Consider the following 21149-nt stretch of genomic DNA (forward strand, 5'->3'; position numbering starts at 1 on the left):
TACCTGAAAAAGTTGCAAAGAGACTCAAATGTCAGGATGACAGAAACTGGCTGTGTTTCTTCTGTGATATTTTTCTGGTGGAAAAGCATAGATTCAGTCAGAATACTGCATTCACCCATTCTAAAAAATGTAACTATGGATATCCTGATTTTTAACTCAAATTTTTTTTCCTTGGAGTTTAATTTTATAAACTGACTCTGTTTTTGTCAAAAATGTGTATATTATAGGGATATCTTCATGGCTGCTAGAGTCAAGTGCTGTACTGAAATGCAAACAAGAAATGTCAATCAGGTGACATATTAACCAAATATTCAAACATTTATAAAGAAAAAAAGCATTGTTTTTACACTTACAGCATGACATAAAATTATCAAACCTGTAATCAAACCTAAAATTTAATACAGGGGAGGAACTTGAGAAGTACACGACCCAAGTCAGGAATCATACTTGGGTACCTGCCCATCAGAAGGCCCATTCACAAACGCATTGGGATATTTTATCTTTAACTTAAGATACATATAACTAAGAATATGGCAGGAAAAGGGGTGCTCTCTTATAAAAAAAAACCCATGCAGATACTGACGATGCTTAGAATTCAAGCCCAGGATGCCACTGTGCTTGCCGTCTCCCTCAGTATTATTATACAACAGGATGTACAGTCTGAAAATCACTTCCCAGTATGTTAAGGAATTGTTTTTTATTTTGCATTTCCAAACAATCTTCAACTACTTAAACATTAAAAGTAAACTTTATAATTTTCAAAAAATAAAAATATTAACCATCATAGAAAACAGATGATCCGTCCTGGTCTGTCTGTCTGGGAAGAAGACTGCAGCGCCATTCAGAATTACATTTTTGGCCTCTTTTTTGACAGATTTAGGGACATGTTTATCACCTTCAGACTCATCCACAACTGGTCAACAAAATAAAAAGGACATTATAAAAAAATTGCAGAAATCAAGCACCATCCACAAATATTATTTCTGGAATCAAAGACTGACTTTCACATAGGTGACTGTAAAGGTCATGCACTGCTTTCAGTTGCTCAGGAACTGCTATTTTTGAAGAATCCTGTGACTGGGAAGACTGGCCAGAGGAAGACAGTACTGGAAAGCAGTTTTGCAGGAGCTGCAACAGTAGAACTTGTGACTCCATAGCTTCTTCTCCTAAGCTAGGGAAAAATAACCAAAACACATAATGTCTAATGAATAAATTATTCCACATTCATACTTGACACCTTTCATTCATGAAGTTTAGGGAACAATAGAACTGCTTCAAAATAACAAATTAATTAATTATATAATCATTTTAATTTAAATGGTGGATGTCATTACCTCACCTCTAATTTTTTTTTTCATTTGACATCCCATCAAGCATGTACTAGACCTTTCACTTACTAGACTACGAATAAGCATTTAAAGTGCATACTTCATTCATTTTTAACCTTTAATTCTAAACCATGTATGTCTCAAGAGTAGGTGATAGATGATCACAGGCTGCTCTTCAGTGCACATGTACTCTATGCGTTGTTCCTGAAAATTTGTTTAGTTTTCATTTCCATTAATCCATACAAAGTTTATTGCGATGTTTGAAGTCTTTCTTAAGGCTAAGTTATTGTTTCACAGCATTTTATTTTATATCACTGTGGATATGTACTCTCTTTAACCTTAAAAGTTCTTCATTTTGAAGATATAACAACAAAAAGTTCCAGACACTTGCTTTTTCTGCAGAAGTATTCATTGCATTTTTTTTAGAGAAGAGAGTTCAAATTAAGCAAGTACCCAGAGTTGATAGTCTTGACAGTCTTCATGTGGCAATGGCAGATCACCTCTACTGTAGAAGACGAAAACAGTCTTACAATTTGTTTTGTTTCATTATGTTGTGTAGTCTGATGGTTCTGTTTCTTAACTTTAAGAATTTAAAAAGTTGGTCTCGTCCGTTTCAGGAGATGGACGTCTGAAGCGGAGCTCCATTAGCAGCGGCTTTATTTTCCCACGTATTTCTTATTATTTAGAGGTATCCTGTATTTACCCGACCCAAGGAACTTCCACTATAATATATAAACATGAGTAGCAAAAAGAGAAGTCAGAAAGAACCGGAAAAGAAACTTAAAACTGCATCAAAGTCTGGACAGACATCCGGCCCGAGTACAAGGTATGGCCTCTCGGAGACTGAACTGGAACAGGCAGACGAATGCGCAGACTTCCTAGGACCCCGCTCCACCGCGTCGTCTCCAGTCCAGAGTGAAAATGGGAGCGAGGGTGCAAGTGATACAGGTCACGATGGATCGCCGATTTCTGAGGATCATTCAAGACTAGGAAAGGCCCTGCAGTACATGCTCTCATCTACTCATCACGAGCCCACAGGAGCTGCAATTCCACTCGCGGAGCACGAAAGCCGAAGCGAACTGTCCGAAATGAAAGAGATGATCGCTACACTGGCTACGGCCATAAGTGAGCTTAAGAAGGATAACAAAAACTGGTAAATGTGTCTATTTAAACGTTTTGACGCAACCTTTAAAGGCATCTTGGAGAAATTAGAGGAACACATTGAAGAAAATAGATCCAAACTGAAAAAACTTGCTGATCAGATGAATGACGTTACAGATCAGCTGGGAGGACGTTAAGTAGGCACTCATGGCTCGAGTTGAAACAGCGGAACAATTGGCGTCTAGCGCCGATGAAAAAGCTACAGCGGTGAATTCCGAATGCAAAAAACTCGGAGACAGACTTGCGGCCCTGGACGATGGGTGCAGAAGAAATTATATTAAGAATTGAAAGTATACCTGAGAAACGAGAAAGCTCAAACCCAGTGAAATTTGCAGTAGAATTACTCTCTAAAATAAATGGAGATGACTTTAAATTAGATACCGAGATAGCAGCAGCTTATCGCATACTCAGATCAAGCACCTTTAAACCTAGGCCTTTTATTGTCCGCTTCGAGCGATTACGATGTAAGCTTGATGTGATGGCACTTCTTAGACACAAGCAAGATGTCATATTTGAAAATAATCGCATTCGTATTTTCCCCGATTTCTCACCATTAACAGCAGCAAAACGCGCAGCCTACTTTAACATTAAAAAGCTGCTACAGAAAGATGATATCAAATACAGCCTCTTGTATCCCGCCAAACTGAAAGTGGAAGTTCAAGACCAATATTATGTATTTTCAAGCAAGGAGGAAGCTGTAAAGGAATTAAAGAAGCTGTTCCCAGTTTGCCCAGTTAATAAAGAGCCTTATTCTGTCATGGCATGGGAAGGACCTACCATCTGCTGTCGGATCCACTTTTAAAGAGACTGGTATTATAATTATACATCCTTTTCTTTACTTGGACACTATATGCTTATGTCTTAATTACAGTTATAGACGTGAGTGTGTGGAAGTAATTAAAGTAGGGTTTGATATTTTTTTTTTTTTTTTTCTACCTTAAAGCAGACTGTTTAATATCATACCCTTGGTTTATTGCTATTTCAACTATTGCATTAGGATCTACTATGTTCATCCTAGACCACTTTTTAAAATCATTCCCAGGGTTCATTATTTTATTATCTTAATATCTTAAAATTGCTGAAGATTATTTTAAGCGTAAAGACTGCTAATGACTGTTAATGATTATATTTTTGGCAGATAGTATTCAGACTTCAGCTGCAATAGTTATCTCTACTTTGTTTTAATTCTCAAACGCCGCTGCAGGGGGGGTGGGCTTGTTTTGTTTTGGACGTGCTCTGTCACTTTGTATGTCAGAGGACTGGGACATAGCGAAGTGGGATCAAGCCTCATGTGGGGAGGCAAAATGGGGGGGTGGGGGGATAAAGGGGGGAGAGAAGGAGAGCGGGCTATATCTAATCTATTCTTCTAATCCTTATAACTATAAATATCAACGTAACAATAGGCTATATGGCAATAACTCATGGGGAAATTTGAAATTAAGATTAAAACTGCCTCACTACCAGTTAAGACTATAAAATGACATCAAAAACTCAGAATCAAAAGCCTCCATGATGGGACAGTTAACTTTGTGAGCTGGAATGTTAAAGGCCTGAATCACGAATTAAAGAGAAAGAAAGTATGCTCTCACCTAACAGGCTTAAATGCTAAAATAGTATTTTTACAGGAGACCCACTTACTAAGCAAGGATCAGTTCAGACTACAAAAAGACTGGACTGGCCAAATGTTCCATTCTAGCTTTACAAAGAAAACTAGAGGTGTGGGAATTCTCATACACAGAACAGTCCCATTTGTAGCATCAGATGTAGTATCAGACCCTGAAGGGACTCCTGTGACAGGGGGGATGACATCTAACACTGCAAAGACAATTACAGTGATCCCTCGCTATATCGCGCTTCGCCTTTCGCGGCTTCAGTCTATCGTGGATTTTATATGTAAGCATATTTAAATATATATCGCGGATTTTTTGCTGCTTAGCGGATTTCTGAGGACAATGGGTCTTTTAATTTCTGGTACATGCTTCCTCAGTTGGTTTGCCCAGTTGATTTCATACAAGGGACGCTATTGGCAGATGGCTGAGAAGCTACCCAACTTACTTTTCTCTGTGTCTCTTGCTCTGACTTTCTCTGATCCTGACGTAGGGGGTGTGAGCAGGGGGGCTGTTCGCACACCTAGACGATACGGACGCTCGTCTAAAAATGCTGAAAGAGTTGCTACCTTCTGTGTGCAGCTGCTTCGTGAAGCGACATGCTGCACTGTGCTTCGCATACTTAAAAGCTCAAAGGGCACGTATTGATTTTTCACTGTTTGTTTTCCTCTGTCTCTGTCTCTCTCTCTCTCTCTCCCTCCCTGCTCCTGACGGAGGGGGTGTGAGCTGCCGCCTTCAACAGCTTTGTACCGGCGGTGCTTCGCATACTTAAAAGCAAAACAGCCCTATTGATTTGTTTGGTTTTCTCTCACTTTCTGACATTCAGTGCTCCTGACGCGCACTCCTTTGAAAAGGAAGGTATGTTTGCATTCTTTTAATTGTGAGACAGAACTGTCATCTCTGTCTTGTCATGGAGCACAGTTTAAACTTTTGAAAAAGAGACAAATGTTTGTTTGCAGTGTTTGAATAACGTTCCTGTCTCTCTACAACCTCCTGTGTTTCTGCGCAAATCTGTGACCCAAGCATGACAATATAAAAATAACCATATAAACATATGGTTTCTACTTCGCAGATTTTCTTATTTCGCGGGTGGCTCTGGAACGCAACCCCCGCGATGGAGGAGGGATTACTGTACACAGTTTTTAACTGACCACAACTTATCAGACCCCTGGAGGTTTCTTAACCCAAACTCAAGAACATATTCGTTCTACTCACCAGTGCATCATTGCTACTCAAGAATTGATTATTTTTTTATAGATAATAATTTCTTGCCTATGAATAAATCGTGCAAATACAACACAATTGTTATTTCCGACCATGCCCCTCTAGTCTTGGAGCTAAAATCATTAAGCCCCTCACACTCACCTCGCAGATGGCGTCTTAACCCTCTTCTATTGGCAGACGAGAACTGCACAGAATTTATATCCAAACAAATCAGCTTCTTCCTAGAAACAAACACACCCTCAAAGGTTTCAGCAGGAACACTCTGGGGAAACTCTAAAGGCCTTCTCAAGGGGACAGATTATCTCACATCTTTCCCACACAAATAAATTAGAAACAAAGAAAGCGTCAGAGTTAAAAAGCGAAATTTCTAGAATAGATGAAGAACAAGCCAAGCGTCCAAGTGAAGCTCTTCATAGGAAAAGGCAGGCTCTGCATACAGAACTCAACATCTTGACAACTAAAGAAACTGAAAAACTTATTTATAAGTCAAGACATCATTACTATGAACAAGGAGAAAAAGCTAATACAATGATCCCTCGCTATATCGCGCTTCGTCTTTCGCGGCTTCACTCCATCGCGGATTTTAAATGTAAGCATATGTGAATATATATCGCGGATTTTTCACTGCTTCGCGGATGTCTGCGGTCTACAATACGTGTGCTTCCTCAGTTGATTTGCCCATTTGAATTCAAACAAGGGACGCATTTGAATTCAAACAAGGGACGCTATTGGCGGATGGCTGAGAAGCTACCCAATCAGAGCACGCGGTTAAGTTCCTGTGTGCTGCTGATTGGCTCAGCAACGGAGTGCTGCATTAACCAGGAAGTCTAATCTCACTCATTCAGAATTAATGCACGTTACTGCTAATGCTTCAGGATTGCAGAAAAGGTAAAAGTTTTGGATATGTTGAAGGAGGGGAACAGCTACACCGCTGCAGGACACAATTACAGCATCAATGAGTCCACGATTCTTTTTATTTAAAAAGGAGGAAAAGCATATAAGATCTACGACCGCAGTGTCCTTTAATCAGGGCACAAAACAGGTTGCAAGTGGACGTGATAAGGCAGCAGACTGGATGGAATCTGCTTTAGGGATTTGGATTAAAGAGTGATGGAAGAAGAACAACGGCGGTGCTAAACAGTCGCCTGAAGAGGCTCCTTTAGAAGAGCTGTAACGCTATCCTTTGTTGTGCAGTAAAATTAAACTCATCGTTATCAGACAAGTCGTCATGTCATTGTTGGTGAGTAACCATAATTAATTATTTACATACAGTACTTATTACATGTACATAGTTTAGTGTCGCTGTACAAACATTTTACTGTATACAATTTTTCTTGTATTGTACGTATTTATTGCTGGTGGCCTGTCTGTTGTAATGGCTGTAACGTATTGATATCGGAGACGCTCGATATCTTTAAAATAATATTTAGGTTTTACTGTATGTAAACTGTGTTTACATACATAATTTCAACGAATCTTACCTAATATCTAAGAGAATACAAAGGATTTATGCTGTATAACTGTGCGTGAAATGTTTATAATAGTGTGGGAGAGTTTATAAGGGTTTAAAATATATAAAAAGAACCATATAAACATATGGTTTCTACTTCGCGGATTTTCTTATTTCGCGGGTGGCTCTGGAACGCAACCCCCGCGATGGAGGAGGGATTACTGTAAGCTTTTAGCTCAACAAATTCACAAACAAGAAGTTCGCAATGCAATCCCAGTAATTACCAACACGAATGGAGAAGAAATCATTGACCATAAAAATATAATGCACACATTTAGAGATTATTATAAATCCTTATATTCCACGGAGTTCAAAGAAAACAACACACAATCTAATGCATTTCTGGATACATTACAGACACCACAAATAGATTCTTTAAGTGCTGAAGAACTGGATAAACCTCTGACTGTATCAGAATTACTAGAAGCTATAAAGTCACTTCAAGCGGGAAATCAGCAGGCCCTGATGGTTACCCCGTAGAATTTTATAAGAAATTCTCCACTCAGCTAGCTCCCCTCTTATTGGAAACACTTACTGAAGCTAGAGACAATCAAATTCTACCTCAAACTTTTCATCAAGCATTAATCACTGTCTTTCCTAAACAAAATAAGGACTTGTTACAATGTGCATCATACAGACCAATTTCACTCCTGAATAATGATGTTAAGATACAGTAATCCCTTCTCCATCGCGGGGGTTGCGTTCCAGAGCCACCCGCAAAATAAGAAAATCCACGAAGTAGAAACCATATGTTTATATGGTTATTTTTATATTGTCATGCTTGGGTCACAGATTTGCGCAGAAACACAGGAGGTTGTAGAGAGACAGGAACGTTATTCAAACACTGCAAACAAACATTTGTCTCTTTTTCAAAAGTTTAAACTGTGCTCCATGACAAGACAGAGATGACAGTTCTGTCTCACAATTAAAAGAATGCAAACATATCTTCCTCTTCAAAGGAGTGCGGGTCAGGAGCAGAGACTGTCATAAAGACAGAGGAAAGCAAACAAATCAATAGGGCTCTTTGGCTTTTAAGTATGCGATGCACCGCACGGCACAAAGCTGTTGAAGGCGGCAGCTCACACCCCCTCCGTCAGGAGCAGGGGGGGAGAGAGAGAGAGAGAGAGAGAGAGAGAGAGAGAGAGAGAGAGAGAGAGAGAGAGAGAGAGAGAGAGAAAAACAAACAGTCAAAAATCAATACGTGCCCTTCGCGCTTTTAAGTATGCGAAGCACCGTGCAGCATGTCGCTTCACGAAGCAGCTGCACAGAAGGTAGCAATGTGAAGATAATCTTTCAGCATTTTTAGACTAGCGTCCGTATCATCTAGGTGTGCGAACAGCCCCCCTGCTCGCACCCCCTACGTCAGGATCAGAGAAAGTCAGCGCAAGAAAGAGAGAGAGAAAAGTAAGTTGGGTAGCTTCTCAGCCATCTGCCAATAGTGTCCCTTGTATGAAATCAACTGGGCAAACCAACTGAGGAAGCATGTGCCAGAAATTAAAAGACCCATTGTCCTCACAAATCCGCGAACCAGCAAAAAATCCGCGATATATATTTAAATATGCTTACATATAAAATCCGCGATGGAGTGAAGCCGCGAAAGGCGAAGCGCGATATAGCGAGGGATCACTGTACTCTCAAAAATTATAGCTAGAAGGATGGAGAAAGTGCTGCCCTTGGTAATATCACAGGATCAAACTGGATTTATTAAAGGCCGACACCTATCTTCCAATCTCCGACGCCTGTTTAATGTAATATATTCACCAGCAAAGTCAAACACCCCAGAGATATTACTATCATTAGACGCAGAAAAAGCATTTGATATGATTGAATGGAACTACCTTTTCACTGCATTGGAGAAATTTGGGTTTGGCCCAAATATTTGTGCATGGATCAAACTACTGTATACCAATCCAGAAGCTTCAGTTTGTATTAACAACATTTGTTCAGACTACTTTAAGCTAGAACGTGGCACCAGACAAGGATGCCCCTTGTCACCACTGCTGTTTGCAATCGCCATTGAACCACTGACGGCTCATTGTCGTAATTCTTATCAGATAAAGGGGATTATCAGAGAAGGACTGGAACAGAAAATTTCTCTATATGCAGATGATATCTTTATATATATTCTTCATTTGGATCTTGATCTTTGTCCGCGAATTCCACGCATGCGTAGACCACCTTCCAGTTTAGTACGTTGTTGTTATTCACGGATGTCAACAATGTACTGGAATAATGAAAGGGGTGGCAGACAGTGTTACGCTGGTTAGCTCCTGAGGCCTGGTTAGAGAATGAAATTGCCGAAGATAAAAGGTACGTGCCTACGTAACATATGAATGAAAGAAAGACCGTGGGTAAAATGAATGACAATGTCACAGCACGTTCCGGAAATTATTATTGTTATGTTGTAGCCGGCGAGTGCTGCACGTCTCACAGTTGTACCCTGGCTTGCTCACATGTCAGTGAAGTGATCCCTATTTATGCTTTAAAAAGCCTGGATACCTATGTGTCCCCCTTTTATAACCATTGCTCCGTGTATATTGACTTACTCTTTGGACTGCCACAAAGCAACCTGCGAGATTGGAGAAAGGTTGAGAAGAGATCGTGAGAGGTAACGACAGCGTCGTGAAAACGAGACGGACTGTGAACGGAGAGAAGCAGAAATGCTCCTACACCACCACATAATTACTATTCAGACAGTGATTCCAAGTAGGCCATTCCTATCGAATCAATGTCCAAGGGTTTTGTTTTGTAATTTTGTTTCCCTTATAAAAAAATCACAATGCTGTGCGGCGAAGGGCCCAGTTCACAACTGGCAGCTGCGTTTAAACAGGGAGCCCTTCACAGACAACTTTAACACGCGCAACGTAGTTGGGCGCACATGGCTAGTGGTTTTATATATATCAGACCCAGAAAACACTGTGCCCGCAGTTTTAACAGCATTCACAGAATTTCAAAAGATATCTGGTCTCAGAGTTAATCTGAATAAAAGTATACTCTTTCCAGTGAATTCACAAGCATATAATATTAGATTGGACACCCTACCTTTTACCATAGCAGATCAGTTTAAATACCTTGGGGTAAATATCACAAGTAAACATAAAGCTCTTTATCAACAAAATTGTGCCGTCTGTATGGAAAAAATTAAGCAAGACTTGCATAGATGGTCAACCCTGCATCTCACTCTAGCCGGAAGAATTAACATTGTTAAGTTGAATATCCTTCCTAAACTTCTTTTTTTATTTCAAAACATTCCAATATATATCAATAAATTGTTTTTTAAGCAATTAGATTCAACTATAACCTCATTTATTTGGAACTCAAAACACTCACGTATCCGAAGAGCGACCCTACAAAGACCTCAGGCAGAAGGTGGCATAGTTTTACCTAATTTTCATTTTTATTACTGGGCAGCAAACATACAAGCCATAAAAACCTGGACACAAAACAATGAACATACACAGGCTTGGCCCGCAATAGAAGTAAAATCCTGTAGTACTTCTTTATACTCCCTGCTCTGCACTCTAATAAATGCAAGTTATCGCAAATATACTAATAACCCAATTGTGCTTTACTCACTCAACTTAGAAAGCATTTTAAGATGGAAAATCTTTTATCTGTGGCACCTCTGCAAGAGAACCACCTCTTTCAATCCTCGCAAACATATCTAGTTTTTATACCTGGAAAAGATTTGGGATTAAATTGCTCAGAGATCTTTATATAGACAATATCTTTGCATCCTTTGAACAATTACGTTCCAAATTCAACCTCCCAGCTACACATTTCTTTCACAATCTTCAAATTAGAAACTTTGTTACACAGAAACTGCCCGATTTTCCTCATCTCGTACCCTCCACCATGCTGGAAAAAATACTGCTCAATTTCGAGGAATTAGACACCGCATTATATAAAATCTTATTAGAGTCCCTTACTTTCAAAGATACAAGAGGAAATTGGGAAAAAGATCTCTTAATATATCAGAAAAGGAGTGGAAGGTAGCATTGCAGAGAATTCACTCGAGCTCCACATGTGCAAAGCATAGAATTATTCAACTTAAAATTATATATCGAGCTCATCTGTCTCGCTTAAAACTGTCCAAAATGTTTCCAGGGCAAGATCCTACCTGCGAATGCTGCAACCAACCTCCTGCCTCACAGGGTCACATGTTTTGGGCCTGCACCAAATTAACATAATTTTGGACAAAAATTTTTAAGTGCCTTTCAGACAGCCTTGGTGTCACAATCCCTCCTAACCCATTAACAGCTGTTTTCGGTGTTCTTCTAGACGGACTTGTAGTGGAGAAGGACAAGCAAATGGTTATTGCATTCACTACACTTTTGGCACGCAGACTTATTTTATTAAATTGGAAAAATCCTAACTCTCCTCTGATAAGCCAGTGGGAAACCGATGTTTTATATTATTTGAAATTGGAAAAAATCTAATTCTCGGTTAGAGGATCTGTACAGAATTTTTTCAAAACCTGGCAGGATCTAATCAATTATATTTTAGAATAAGAAGAAATAATTATTTCCGCATTTCTTTCCCGTCTCCATTTTTTATTTACCTATATATATATTTTTTTTTTTGGTTTATTTTTGCCCTAGTAAAAAGCCCTACGCAATTCTCCTTTGGCCATGCTCTCCTTCTCAAGGGTGGGGTTTGATTTGTCTTCAATTCTTTTTTGTACAAATTGATCTATTTGTATGGAATGATTACAATAAAATTAATAAATAGAATTTAAAAAGTATTTAAAGACAATAGCCAAGGGAGAATGATATATGTTCTTATCTTTTTACTTGAACTTTTGTCCTCGGTAAAGCAAGAAGTTTTTAGACAGTAGGCAGAGAAGAAACAGCAAAAAGAGCATTATAGCAAAATTAATCAGAAAGGAGGCATTCTAATAATCATATTTGGTACTTTCCAAATGTGTAAAATGTGAAGCTCCTAAACCATTGGACACCTTTAATTCATAAACATGGACTGTTATAGTAACAATGACATTGAATAGTGATGGGCTAGGGGTGTTCAACTTGGTCCAGACAATTTTTAAAGTTAGCTGCTTCAAGGTAGATAAAGGAGAATCAGGAAGAAGAAGCACCAGAGAAGACCACCCATGCCATGAGGTAGCAATATAATCTTAAACATTCAGGTTGTATGGTGATTTGTCACATCCAGTTGCTTTCCTTCTGTTTCTGGTACATTACGAATATTATGAATGTTAAAGGCTACAAGTGCTGAATAAATTACCTAAACATGATCCATATATCCATGCAAAAATTGTTACTCAGTTATGTACTGCTTCATGGACGATGCATGTGAATTCTAAAGTTCTGAAAAATGGCTAGAAACAGTACTACTCCTGTACACGAACAAATTACAATGCATGGATTGTTGTGATCAGTTGCTTAAGTTGATAAAAACAGAAATAATCAGTGCTAAGTTAACATAAAAGAGACAGGTGGGACAGGAGGCTACATAAAGGGTTTAATGACTGTGTGTAATGACCAATTAGAAATGAGACTTGTGGGGTACACCAGCGCAGTAATTTTTGACAAATCATGAATGCTATCACATGGAAATTATAGAATATATGAAAATTTGATATGTACTGAAAAATCATGCAAAGTTGCATGTTGGCATATATTGAAGCACAAAATAGAAAAATATGTGAAATTTTCAAGTCAATACTGAATAGTCAATATTCAGATATAAATGTGACAGCCCTTGGACATATCAGTTGAAATTTTTAAAAGGAAGAACCAGCAGATCAAATACATTTCTACACCACATATAAGAGGAAGTAGAGGGCAAAATGAATGTCATCAACAAATAAGCATGTACTCTGTATTTATGTTACACTAAAAATAACCTCACAACTGTATTATCTGCAGATTAAAATAACTCAGTGTTTCTCTGACAGTATAATTTATTGGCGAAGCACCATAAGTGGACAGCCATTTTAAAAAGGATAAGCTGTATTCTCCCTCTGTGATACAGATACAGGACTAACAAAATACAAAAATCATACGTCAAACCTCTATAAATTTCTGACTATAAAAAAATCTACCCAAGATTACATCTCATCTTAAAGACAAGATCAATGATTCCCACAGACACATATTTTGGCTTTACTCTCATGTCAGTCTAGTAGACATCTGTTTTATTATAACAAAAAAAAAAACCTTTGGAATATTACTAGCTGTCATTTAGTTGCCTTTATTACATTGCTTACTCACCAACAAATTTACAGATACTATTTGAAATGAGAAAAGGTTAAATTTTAGGTAATAGCAATAACCTCAGCTAAATAAACTCAAACTGTATAGAAATACACATGCAGAATTAAACTACAGCTCTGAGTCTGCTTGTAAAATACTAAAAAAGATTAATATTAACAAAATTTACAAATTCAAAGAATGTTTATCTGGATAGTAATAGCATGTAAAAATGCTAAATTTTTAAATGTTGTTCCTCTGATGAAACTGAAGCTCTCAGATTTCTTGCTTGCTTTTTCTAATGCTCCAGTCTTGTGTTTTATAAAAAGCAAGCCTGAATGCTGTCTACTAATATGTTTTCTTAGAAATAACACTCCAGTTTTATCCAAGAATAACAAAAATCATCCTTACAATAACAAAACATGAATATGATCAAACAGAACTATTTTGAGACCAAAGCAATGTTTTTGCACAATTATAAAATCTGGTAATGTTTATACAGTGCACAATATTCATTTAACTAAATAATTAATTCTAAATTTGATTACCTGATTGGGTGTGTATAGCAAATTATATTTAAAATTGAGCCTTCTTTAGCTTAATTAAGATATCAAAGGATACCTTCGACTAGGAACCCTTGCCATTTGTCAGGATTTTACAGATTATGATTTCAAGCAAAAATGTACCCTTGCACCAGAAGATTAAACAAACATCAATACTGAATTTACTTTTAACTCTCTATAATTAGTAATACTTACTTTTTCTGTAATTTATTATAAAAATCCCAGAAAAGCTGCAGGTTAAGGTCACTGAAATCCAAAAGCTGCTTATGCTTAAGGCCAGAATCTTCCTGTAAATTCTGGTCACCAAAGAAGAAGAAGAAATATTTTTAGTAGATAAAGAAAAATGTTCTGTTATATGGAAAGGCTAAGTACAAGACTGTATAACAACAAATGTAACACTATGTAATGTTCAGCAAAAACATTAACTATGAGTTGGTTGCATTCAAGAAACAATCAAGTACATTATACAGTGATGGACATCATTAATACTAGCATATTTTGACCCCATCCAGACTACTTACTACATTTTCATTTAAAAATTCAGACATTCATCTCCATTTTTGTCTTTTGTCCACACTACTTCAGCATTTTTAACCCTGAAAAGCTAAGACATTTGAAAACACTTTTCAGAGCTGCAGTATGGATAAAATGCAGTCTAGTCCTCTATCATCTACAACTCCTGTTAAATGGTGTTCCCCAGGGAGCCAATTGGGTCCTATTTTATTTTCTATATATGTCTTCATCCTATAGGAGCTATTTTTAGGAAGTTAAACATTTCTTTTTAGTGTAATGCTAATGACACACAGGTTTATATTCCTGTGTGGAACTCGGCAATGAATTGGCTGCACAATTGTCTTGTACAACTAAGATCCTGGATGGCTGACAATTTTCTTGATCTTAATCAAAATATGGAAGGGCTGATAGCTGGTCCTGCTGCCAAACCTCAAATTGGTTTTGAACTTCTTGGCTCTTTCATGGATTTTTGTAAACCTGAAGTTCTCAATCTAGGGGTTATTTTTGACAGTAACCTCTCTTTTGAGAAACATATTAACTCTGTGGTCGAGTTGTTTTTTCCAGCTTCATCCTTTAGCCAAGGTTAAGCCTTTTTTTTACCCTAGGGATCTTCAGAAAGTTACTCATGCTTTATTCTTTTCTTGGCTTGTTTACTGTAACTCATTATATTATTGGATTACGAAACCCATGATATGCAGGTTGCAGTTTGGTTCAGAATGCTGCTGCTCGTTTGTTGGTTGGGGCAAGAAAGTTTGATTCTTTATCTCCAATTTTAGCCTCTTTACACTGGCAGTCTGCTAGTTTCAGAATTTGACTTTAAAACTTTGCTGCTGGTTACCTAATTACATCAAAGAGTCAACTTGAATTGAACCGTTTAAAACTACCTTGAAGACACATTTTTATTCCCTCACTTTCCATGACCTTCAGTGATACTGATGGTTTGCTCCTCTTAGTCATTTGTTTCAATTTACTGCTGGTTGCATTGCATTTTACTGAATATTCTATTTATTTTATTCACGCTTAAAGCATGTTTTTATTGTAAAGTATTTTGATGACAGCATTGCTGATGTTGTTTCAAACATGCTCTATAAAAAAAGTGACATTGATTTATTCTATGGCAATACCCTGATTGGATCCTGTTCATACAATGTCTCATTCCCTGACTTGGTAACCTTCACAGAATAAAAACATATTCCAACATACTGCAGTAGACACAGAAGAGTTACTTTACAAAGCATTTGTTGTTCTGCTTACCTGTATGAATCTAAATTGTGCTTTGTACAGTTTGTATGCTACACACATGCACAAAAGGCAAACAGTCTTGCAATGCATGCTGTGACCTGCAGCATTTTCACCCCTTCAAGGATATTTTCAGCCGATGTACACAAGCACAGCATAGGCAAACATCTATGTTGTATGCATTTTCAGTCATCATAGTGTGGATGGAAATACTTTCATAAATGATATGAAAATGCTACTATAGACGTAGACTGTTTAGGCCTACAAATGCCATTTTCTTAAAATAAAAATGTAGTAGTGTGAAGGCAATCTTAAAGTGGAAGCAAAGCATATTTTAAAAGATGTACACAAGTTGTCACACTTGTAATCAATACTTAAAATTTACCTACAATACAAAGACTACATCTTGTTTGTGTCAGTGATGAAAAAGGAAAATAAATCTGTGAGCATTATAATAAAATGAAAACCTTATTTTTAGATTGACATTTTAAATAAGTAGAACATTTTATTCATGATCTGACAAAAAAAGCTTAAAATTGTTTAACTAACCATATCCTGAGCAAGTTTCTGAATGAAGTACAGTGTTTTGTGAAGCAGTGTATGACCACTAACAAATCCCCCTTCTGAATGTTCTTCATGTAGGGACAATGATTCACAACCTTCTTGTTCTCCAGAGTCTCTTAAGTAGCCACTCGCACTTAAGTGGTGAACTCCAAGACGTTCTGCTGTCTCTTCTCTTGCACACAGAAACTTTATCATCAAATACTGAAAATGAAAAATTGATCCTCCTATGGTCAGTATGCGCAGAAATCAAACTTCAAATAAATTTTTAATACACTAAACAAGTCTTTCAAAAATGCAACTTATATGCTTTACTCTACAAGTGCTGTGTAAAAATTAATATAAATATACACAGTCATTTGCCAACTTACAGTGTCATTTGGCCGTATGTCAGTCACAAAGTGTATAGGTCACTGCAATGTAGGCGCTGTGGCTTGGCTGTGGGTCACTGGTATGTATACGTTAACTGTTGGTATGGGGTAGAACAAATCAATTTTCAAGTCTTTGTGACCGCACACCAGTTCCATGTAAGAATTTTTTTATACTTGCTGTGTAAAGCTAGCGTGCACAAGGTCAGCAACCAAAACACATTACATATGCCACATTTGGGCGTCTACAGTGCTTTCTATCAAATGTAATGTTGTCAGTCAGAGGCAACAGGCATGGTCTTGTTTTGGCAGCAGGTTAGGAGCAAAACGTGTTTAATAGCCACATTCTAATCATTATAATGTCTTGTGCAAGAGGCATACCTGATTGGAAATCTAATTTCTCTTTTACAAATTATCACTGTAAGCTCTATCTGAGCAAACAGTGCCAAAGAAATTGTAGCTCTCCACAGGCTGCACCATATAAACTTAACTGGGAAACGTCAAACACAAAATTTAAAAAATGGTGCTGCTCATTTCAATGTAAAGAATAAAGTAGATAACCACCAACATTTTGTCTTCTTGTCTGTCTCCTTCTCTCTAACAAGGTATATATAAAGAATTGAAAGACTGAAATGGGTTACATTAGCACAATGGAAAAAAATGATTAAGTTACCTGAATTCTGAGACATAAAAGGTAAAATAGACTATTGCCATGGCAGATAAAGCAAATATTTAATTACTGTATAATGTTTAACATTTGCAAATGTTAAATTATAAACAATAGTGCAGGAAATCCAAGAATTGTATTTTGAACTACTAACCGTCTTTTACACCAACACATTCTGTGGAATGATGCATTGGATGGATGTATACACCATTAGTGGCTAAATTTGGGGCTTTGCATTCTTTTCAGATTAAGTATATATTAGCAGATGCCGTATACTACAAATGCCAAAGATAAACCCAGCTGAACCTTAACATAGTGAATGCAAGTCAATTAACAACAACCTTTACAAAAAACAAACCTAAAATGATCTTCATGGAATAATCACCCCATTAACAGCTCCTACTGTAATTAAGTCACTACTGAAGAAAAATATTTTAATAAGAATTTTAGACCTCTTCTAACCTTTATTTTTTTTTTTGTTAAAGTAAAATTCTAGAAACATTAGTCTTTCAACAAATAAAGGACATGTGTCAGTCAGATTTCAGACCATATCAATCAAACAAAAAAAAAAATCATAGTACAAAGACTGCTTTAATTAAAATAGTTAATATGCCTTTCAGCTTACTTGCAATTGAAATAGATTAGTTTTGTTCAATTAGGCTAGAGTGCAGGATTTGGTACCATCGATCACAGTATTCATATTGACCGCTTCAGATATTGGGTCAGTCTTGCTGGCAGTGCCTCGATCTGGTTTTACTCTTATATGACAGAAAGAAAATTCCTTGTCAGTTGTTCAATTACATGACAGAAATCCATGATATTATGTATTGTGTGCCACAAGAATCTATTTTGGATACCTTATTATTCTCAATGCACACGCACTCATTATATTTCAAAATGATCCAGCCTAACATGAATCACAACAGCTATGCAGACAACACAAAGATTTATTTATCTAATAGCACCAAATGACCCTGAAGATCTAAATCCTTTGACTCAGTGACTCACTAGAATCAATCACCAAAAGGATAAAGTAATAAACTTCATTAAACTTAACAAGGAAATAGAAATTGTAATTATTGGCAGCAAACAAACTAGGCCATCTGCCTTTACAAATAAGGCGAGAAGTAAAGAATATAGATGTCATTTTAGAGTCAGTGTCAGTCTTTCAATTAAGAAGCACTGCATTAATTAGATCTCTTAAATCACTGTAAGATCCTGAAAAGTTACTACATGCTTTAGTATTCAGCTGTCTGTATTATTGTAATGCACTTCTACCAGGATCACCTCAGAGACAATTAGTCCAAAACAAGGCAGCAAGAATTTTACCTAAAAGGGATATACTCAGCAAGTCTTTTTAGGAAGGCTCTAAATAATCTAAACCATACTTGTATTTTTGAGTGCTTGTACCATTAATCTTCCTCTTACCCTGGCTTGCCCAGTATTCCAAGTGTGAAGCGTAAAGTTTGTATGCACCAAATATCTGAAATACTTAACCATCAAGAGATATGCAGAGGAAAAACAGCAGAACACTTAAGAAATTACTAAAAACTCACCTCTTTAATCAATCATCCTCATTATTACTTCATGTCTGTAGTAGTAGGGTGTTGCACCAAGTTAGCCATTATGGATGGAATGAAAGGTCAAGGAAAATAACACCTTTTATTGTATTTTTTTTAGTTAGCCAATAAAAGGTGTAATTTTGCTTGACTTCTCATTGCATTATTACTTTAGAAATTACTAGCAGTGCTAGAATTTTTTCCCTGAGGCGAGGAGGAAATTAGTTTTTTTTCATATAATGCACTTTTATCTGCTCTTTTATACTCTGGTCATTAATTACTGCTTTTGCAGAAGGGGCTGGGTATTCTTTTGGTTTTGGAACTTCCACGGGTTTTTTTTCTCCAAAATCCTGATAAATGTGTTTTTTATTTTTCAGTCCTCCCTGGCCACATGACTAGAATTTTTACTATGAGCTGGATATAATGGCTTTCTACTCTTACAGGCTACTGTACTTTAGTTTTCTTCTTTTGTAACTCAGTTTAGTCATTATTACTGTAAAGCACTTTAAGCTGCTTTCATTTGTGTAAATGTGTTACATAAATAAATGTTCTTGTCTATAAACACCAACAGTATTTGGGCTACTTGTTTAACTAAATGACATTTTGTAAAGTGCTATTAAAACATGTATTTCATGTACTTTAACACTAGAATTACCAGAGCCTACGAAAAAACTTGTAGATCTGTCCCACCTAAAATCGCTTCACACCTCTCCATCAGCGTCTTTTGTCCTGTAAAAGTGTCAATAAGCAACAAGCAGCCTACTATCACATCCTCCCACCGCCGCACAGTTTTCTCAGTTCAAGTCTGTTTACCTGCGTGTCAGTTGCTTAGAGTTGTATAGAGTGAGAAGTCAAGCAAAATGACACCTTTTATAAATACTATATGGCTATTTGGAACACATGCACTTCATGTGTGTTCCATGTCTGCAACAATCTATATAAACACATTGTTAAAACAAACGTTTTTCATGTTTTAGTAATAACTGACAAAATGTAGACATGAAGTGTTTAATATGTGATGCCTGAAGTCCAAATATCAAATAAACACTTTCACAAAAGGTACAAATGTAACAGAACAAATGCGTTTCTATTCAAGAATATAACTGCAGAAAAAGAACCCGCGTTAGGGTGCAACATTCACACCCCTTTGATACAATCACTTTGGTGGCGCAACAGTAACAACTGTTGATTAGTAATCCAAACTTCACAGGTCCGACCCTGGACGACGTTTTGAGAAGTGAGCTGCTCTTATTCTTACTATCTTAGAATAAAATCATACATTTGATTTGAGTCTGTAACAGCCTTTGTAAATAATTGTACTTGTAAAGGTTAGCTTTGGTTTTTTTAATTCAGTTTTATTCTCTCAGTCGCGTTCACGATCCCACCCCCCTCCCCATCTGACACTGCTGTTTTCATATAAAGACGTGCTATAACAGAGGTGAACTCAGATGATGACGACGGTTCTACATCGGAAAAAGAATGCACGTCGCAATTTTGCCGTCGCAAATGACCAGCAGGTAAACAGACTTGAGCTGAGAATGAGGATGTGATAGTAGGCTGCTTGCTGCTTATCGACACATTTACAGGACAAAAGACGCTGATGGAGAGGTGCGAAGCGATTTAACATTGGACAGATCTAGGAGTCTTTTCGCAGGATTTGGTAATTCTAGTGTTAAAACATGTATTTAATTTTATTCTTGTAACTTAATTTTGAATATAACTGATGGATGCAAAGAAACTAAAAACTAAAATGAAATTAAAAATGCTCCAGCATGTGCTGCACAAATAACCAAAAATAAATAAATTTAAATACCTTTAGATAATAAAAACCACATAAAATCCTGTTAGGCTACTGTAATAATGCAATATAAGCAGATTTTTTAAAATGGTGTGAAAATGTGTCACATTTTCCACTTTTTTTATAGATAAAAACTGGTTTTAGTTGGTTGTTTGTAGCACTACAAAGACACAAAAACAATGGTAAACATACAAAAAAGAAAAAAAATTCTAAGGCATCAGTGGTGGAAAGCGAGAAGTAAATGGCAACTACAGCAAGTCACTATAAAACCGAAGGCATTTCTGTAAGTTCAACTCTGTGTGTGCATATGAATGTATTCAAGGCATATGGGTCAATGCAGAGAGCATACAAGCAGACATTCACAGACATTGGTCACAAGCCATTTGTTAGACTAAAATGTTCATCTTTGACATGCAGGTTCTACAACACCAATGACCATGACTGAAATTTAAAGACAATCACTTGGAGTGGTGTGGCAGCACTGTCACTCAGTCAGTCATTTTCTAAATCACTTTTTCTTTAAAATTGTCATGGAGGGGGGTTGCTGGAGCCTATCCCAACTAGCATAGAGGACAAGGCAGGAACAAACCTTGGACAGGGCAGCAGTCCATCGCAAGGCGAACACACACACCCCCCACCCCCAATCACACACTGGGGCCAATTTAGTATCACAAATCCACTTAACCATGCATGTCTTTGGACTGGGCTCTATATATAATACATACTAAGGAACTACTTTACCTAAATAGGGTAATTCAGTTTTCTCACACAACACAGGGTCACAACTAATGGAAAAAGCCTGACATAATACTAAGACACTTGACCCCTCACCATTGTCA

General features: G+C 37.1%; 1 protein-coding gene across 1 annotated transcript in view; it reads right to left on the reverse strand.

The window, feature by feature from the left end:
• Positions 1–21149, reverse strand: part of zzef1 (zinc finger, ZZ-type with EF hand domain 1) — a 281144-nt gene that overhangs the window by 187085 nt on the left and 72910 nt on the right. The window contains exons 13-17 of the mRNA XM_028807021.2: positions 15907–16122; positions 13801–13901; positions 1002–1171; positions 780–913; positions 4–74 (exon numbers count right to left, since the gene is read on the reverse strand). Coding sequence (XP_028662854.1) covers positions 4–74; positions 780–913; positions 1002–1171; positions 13801–13901; positions 15907–16122 — 692 coding nt within the window. The remainder of the gene's footprint in view (positions 1–3; positions 75–779; positions 914–1001; positions 1172–13800; positions 13902–15906; positions 16123–21149) is intronic.

The sequence above is a fragment of the Erpetoichthys calabaricus genome, chromosome 8, assembly GCF_900747795.2.
Source record: "Erpetoichthys calabaricus chromosome 8, fErpCal1.3, whole genome shotgun sequence".
NCBI lineage: Eukaryota > Metazoa > Chordata > Cladistia > Polypteriformes > Polypteridae > Erpetoichthys > Erpetoichthys calabaricus.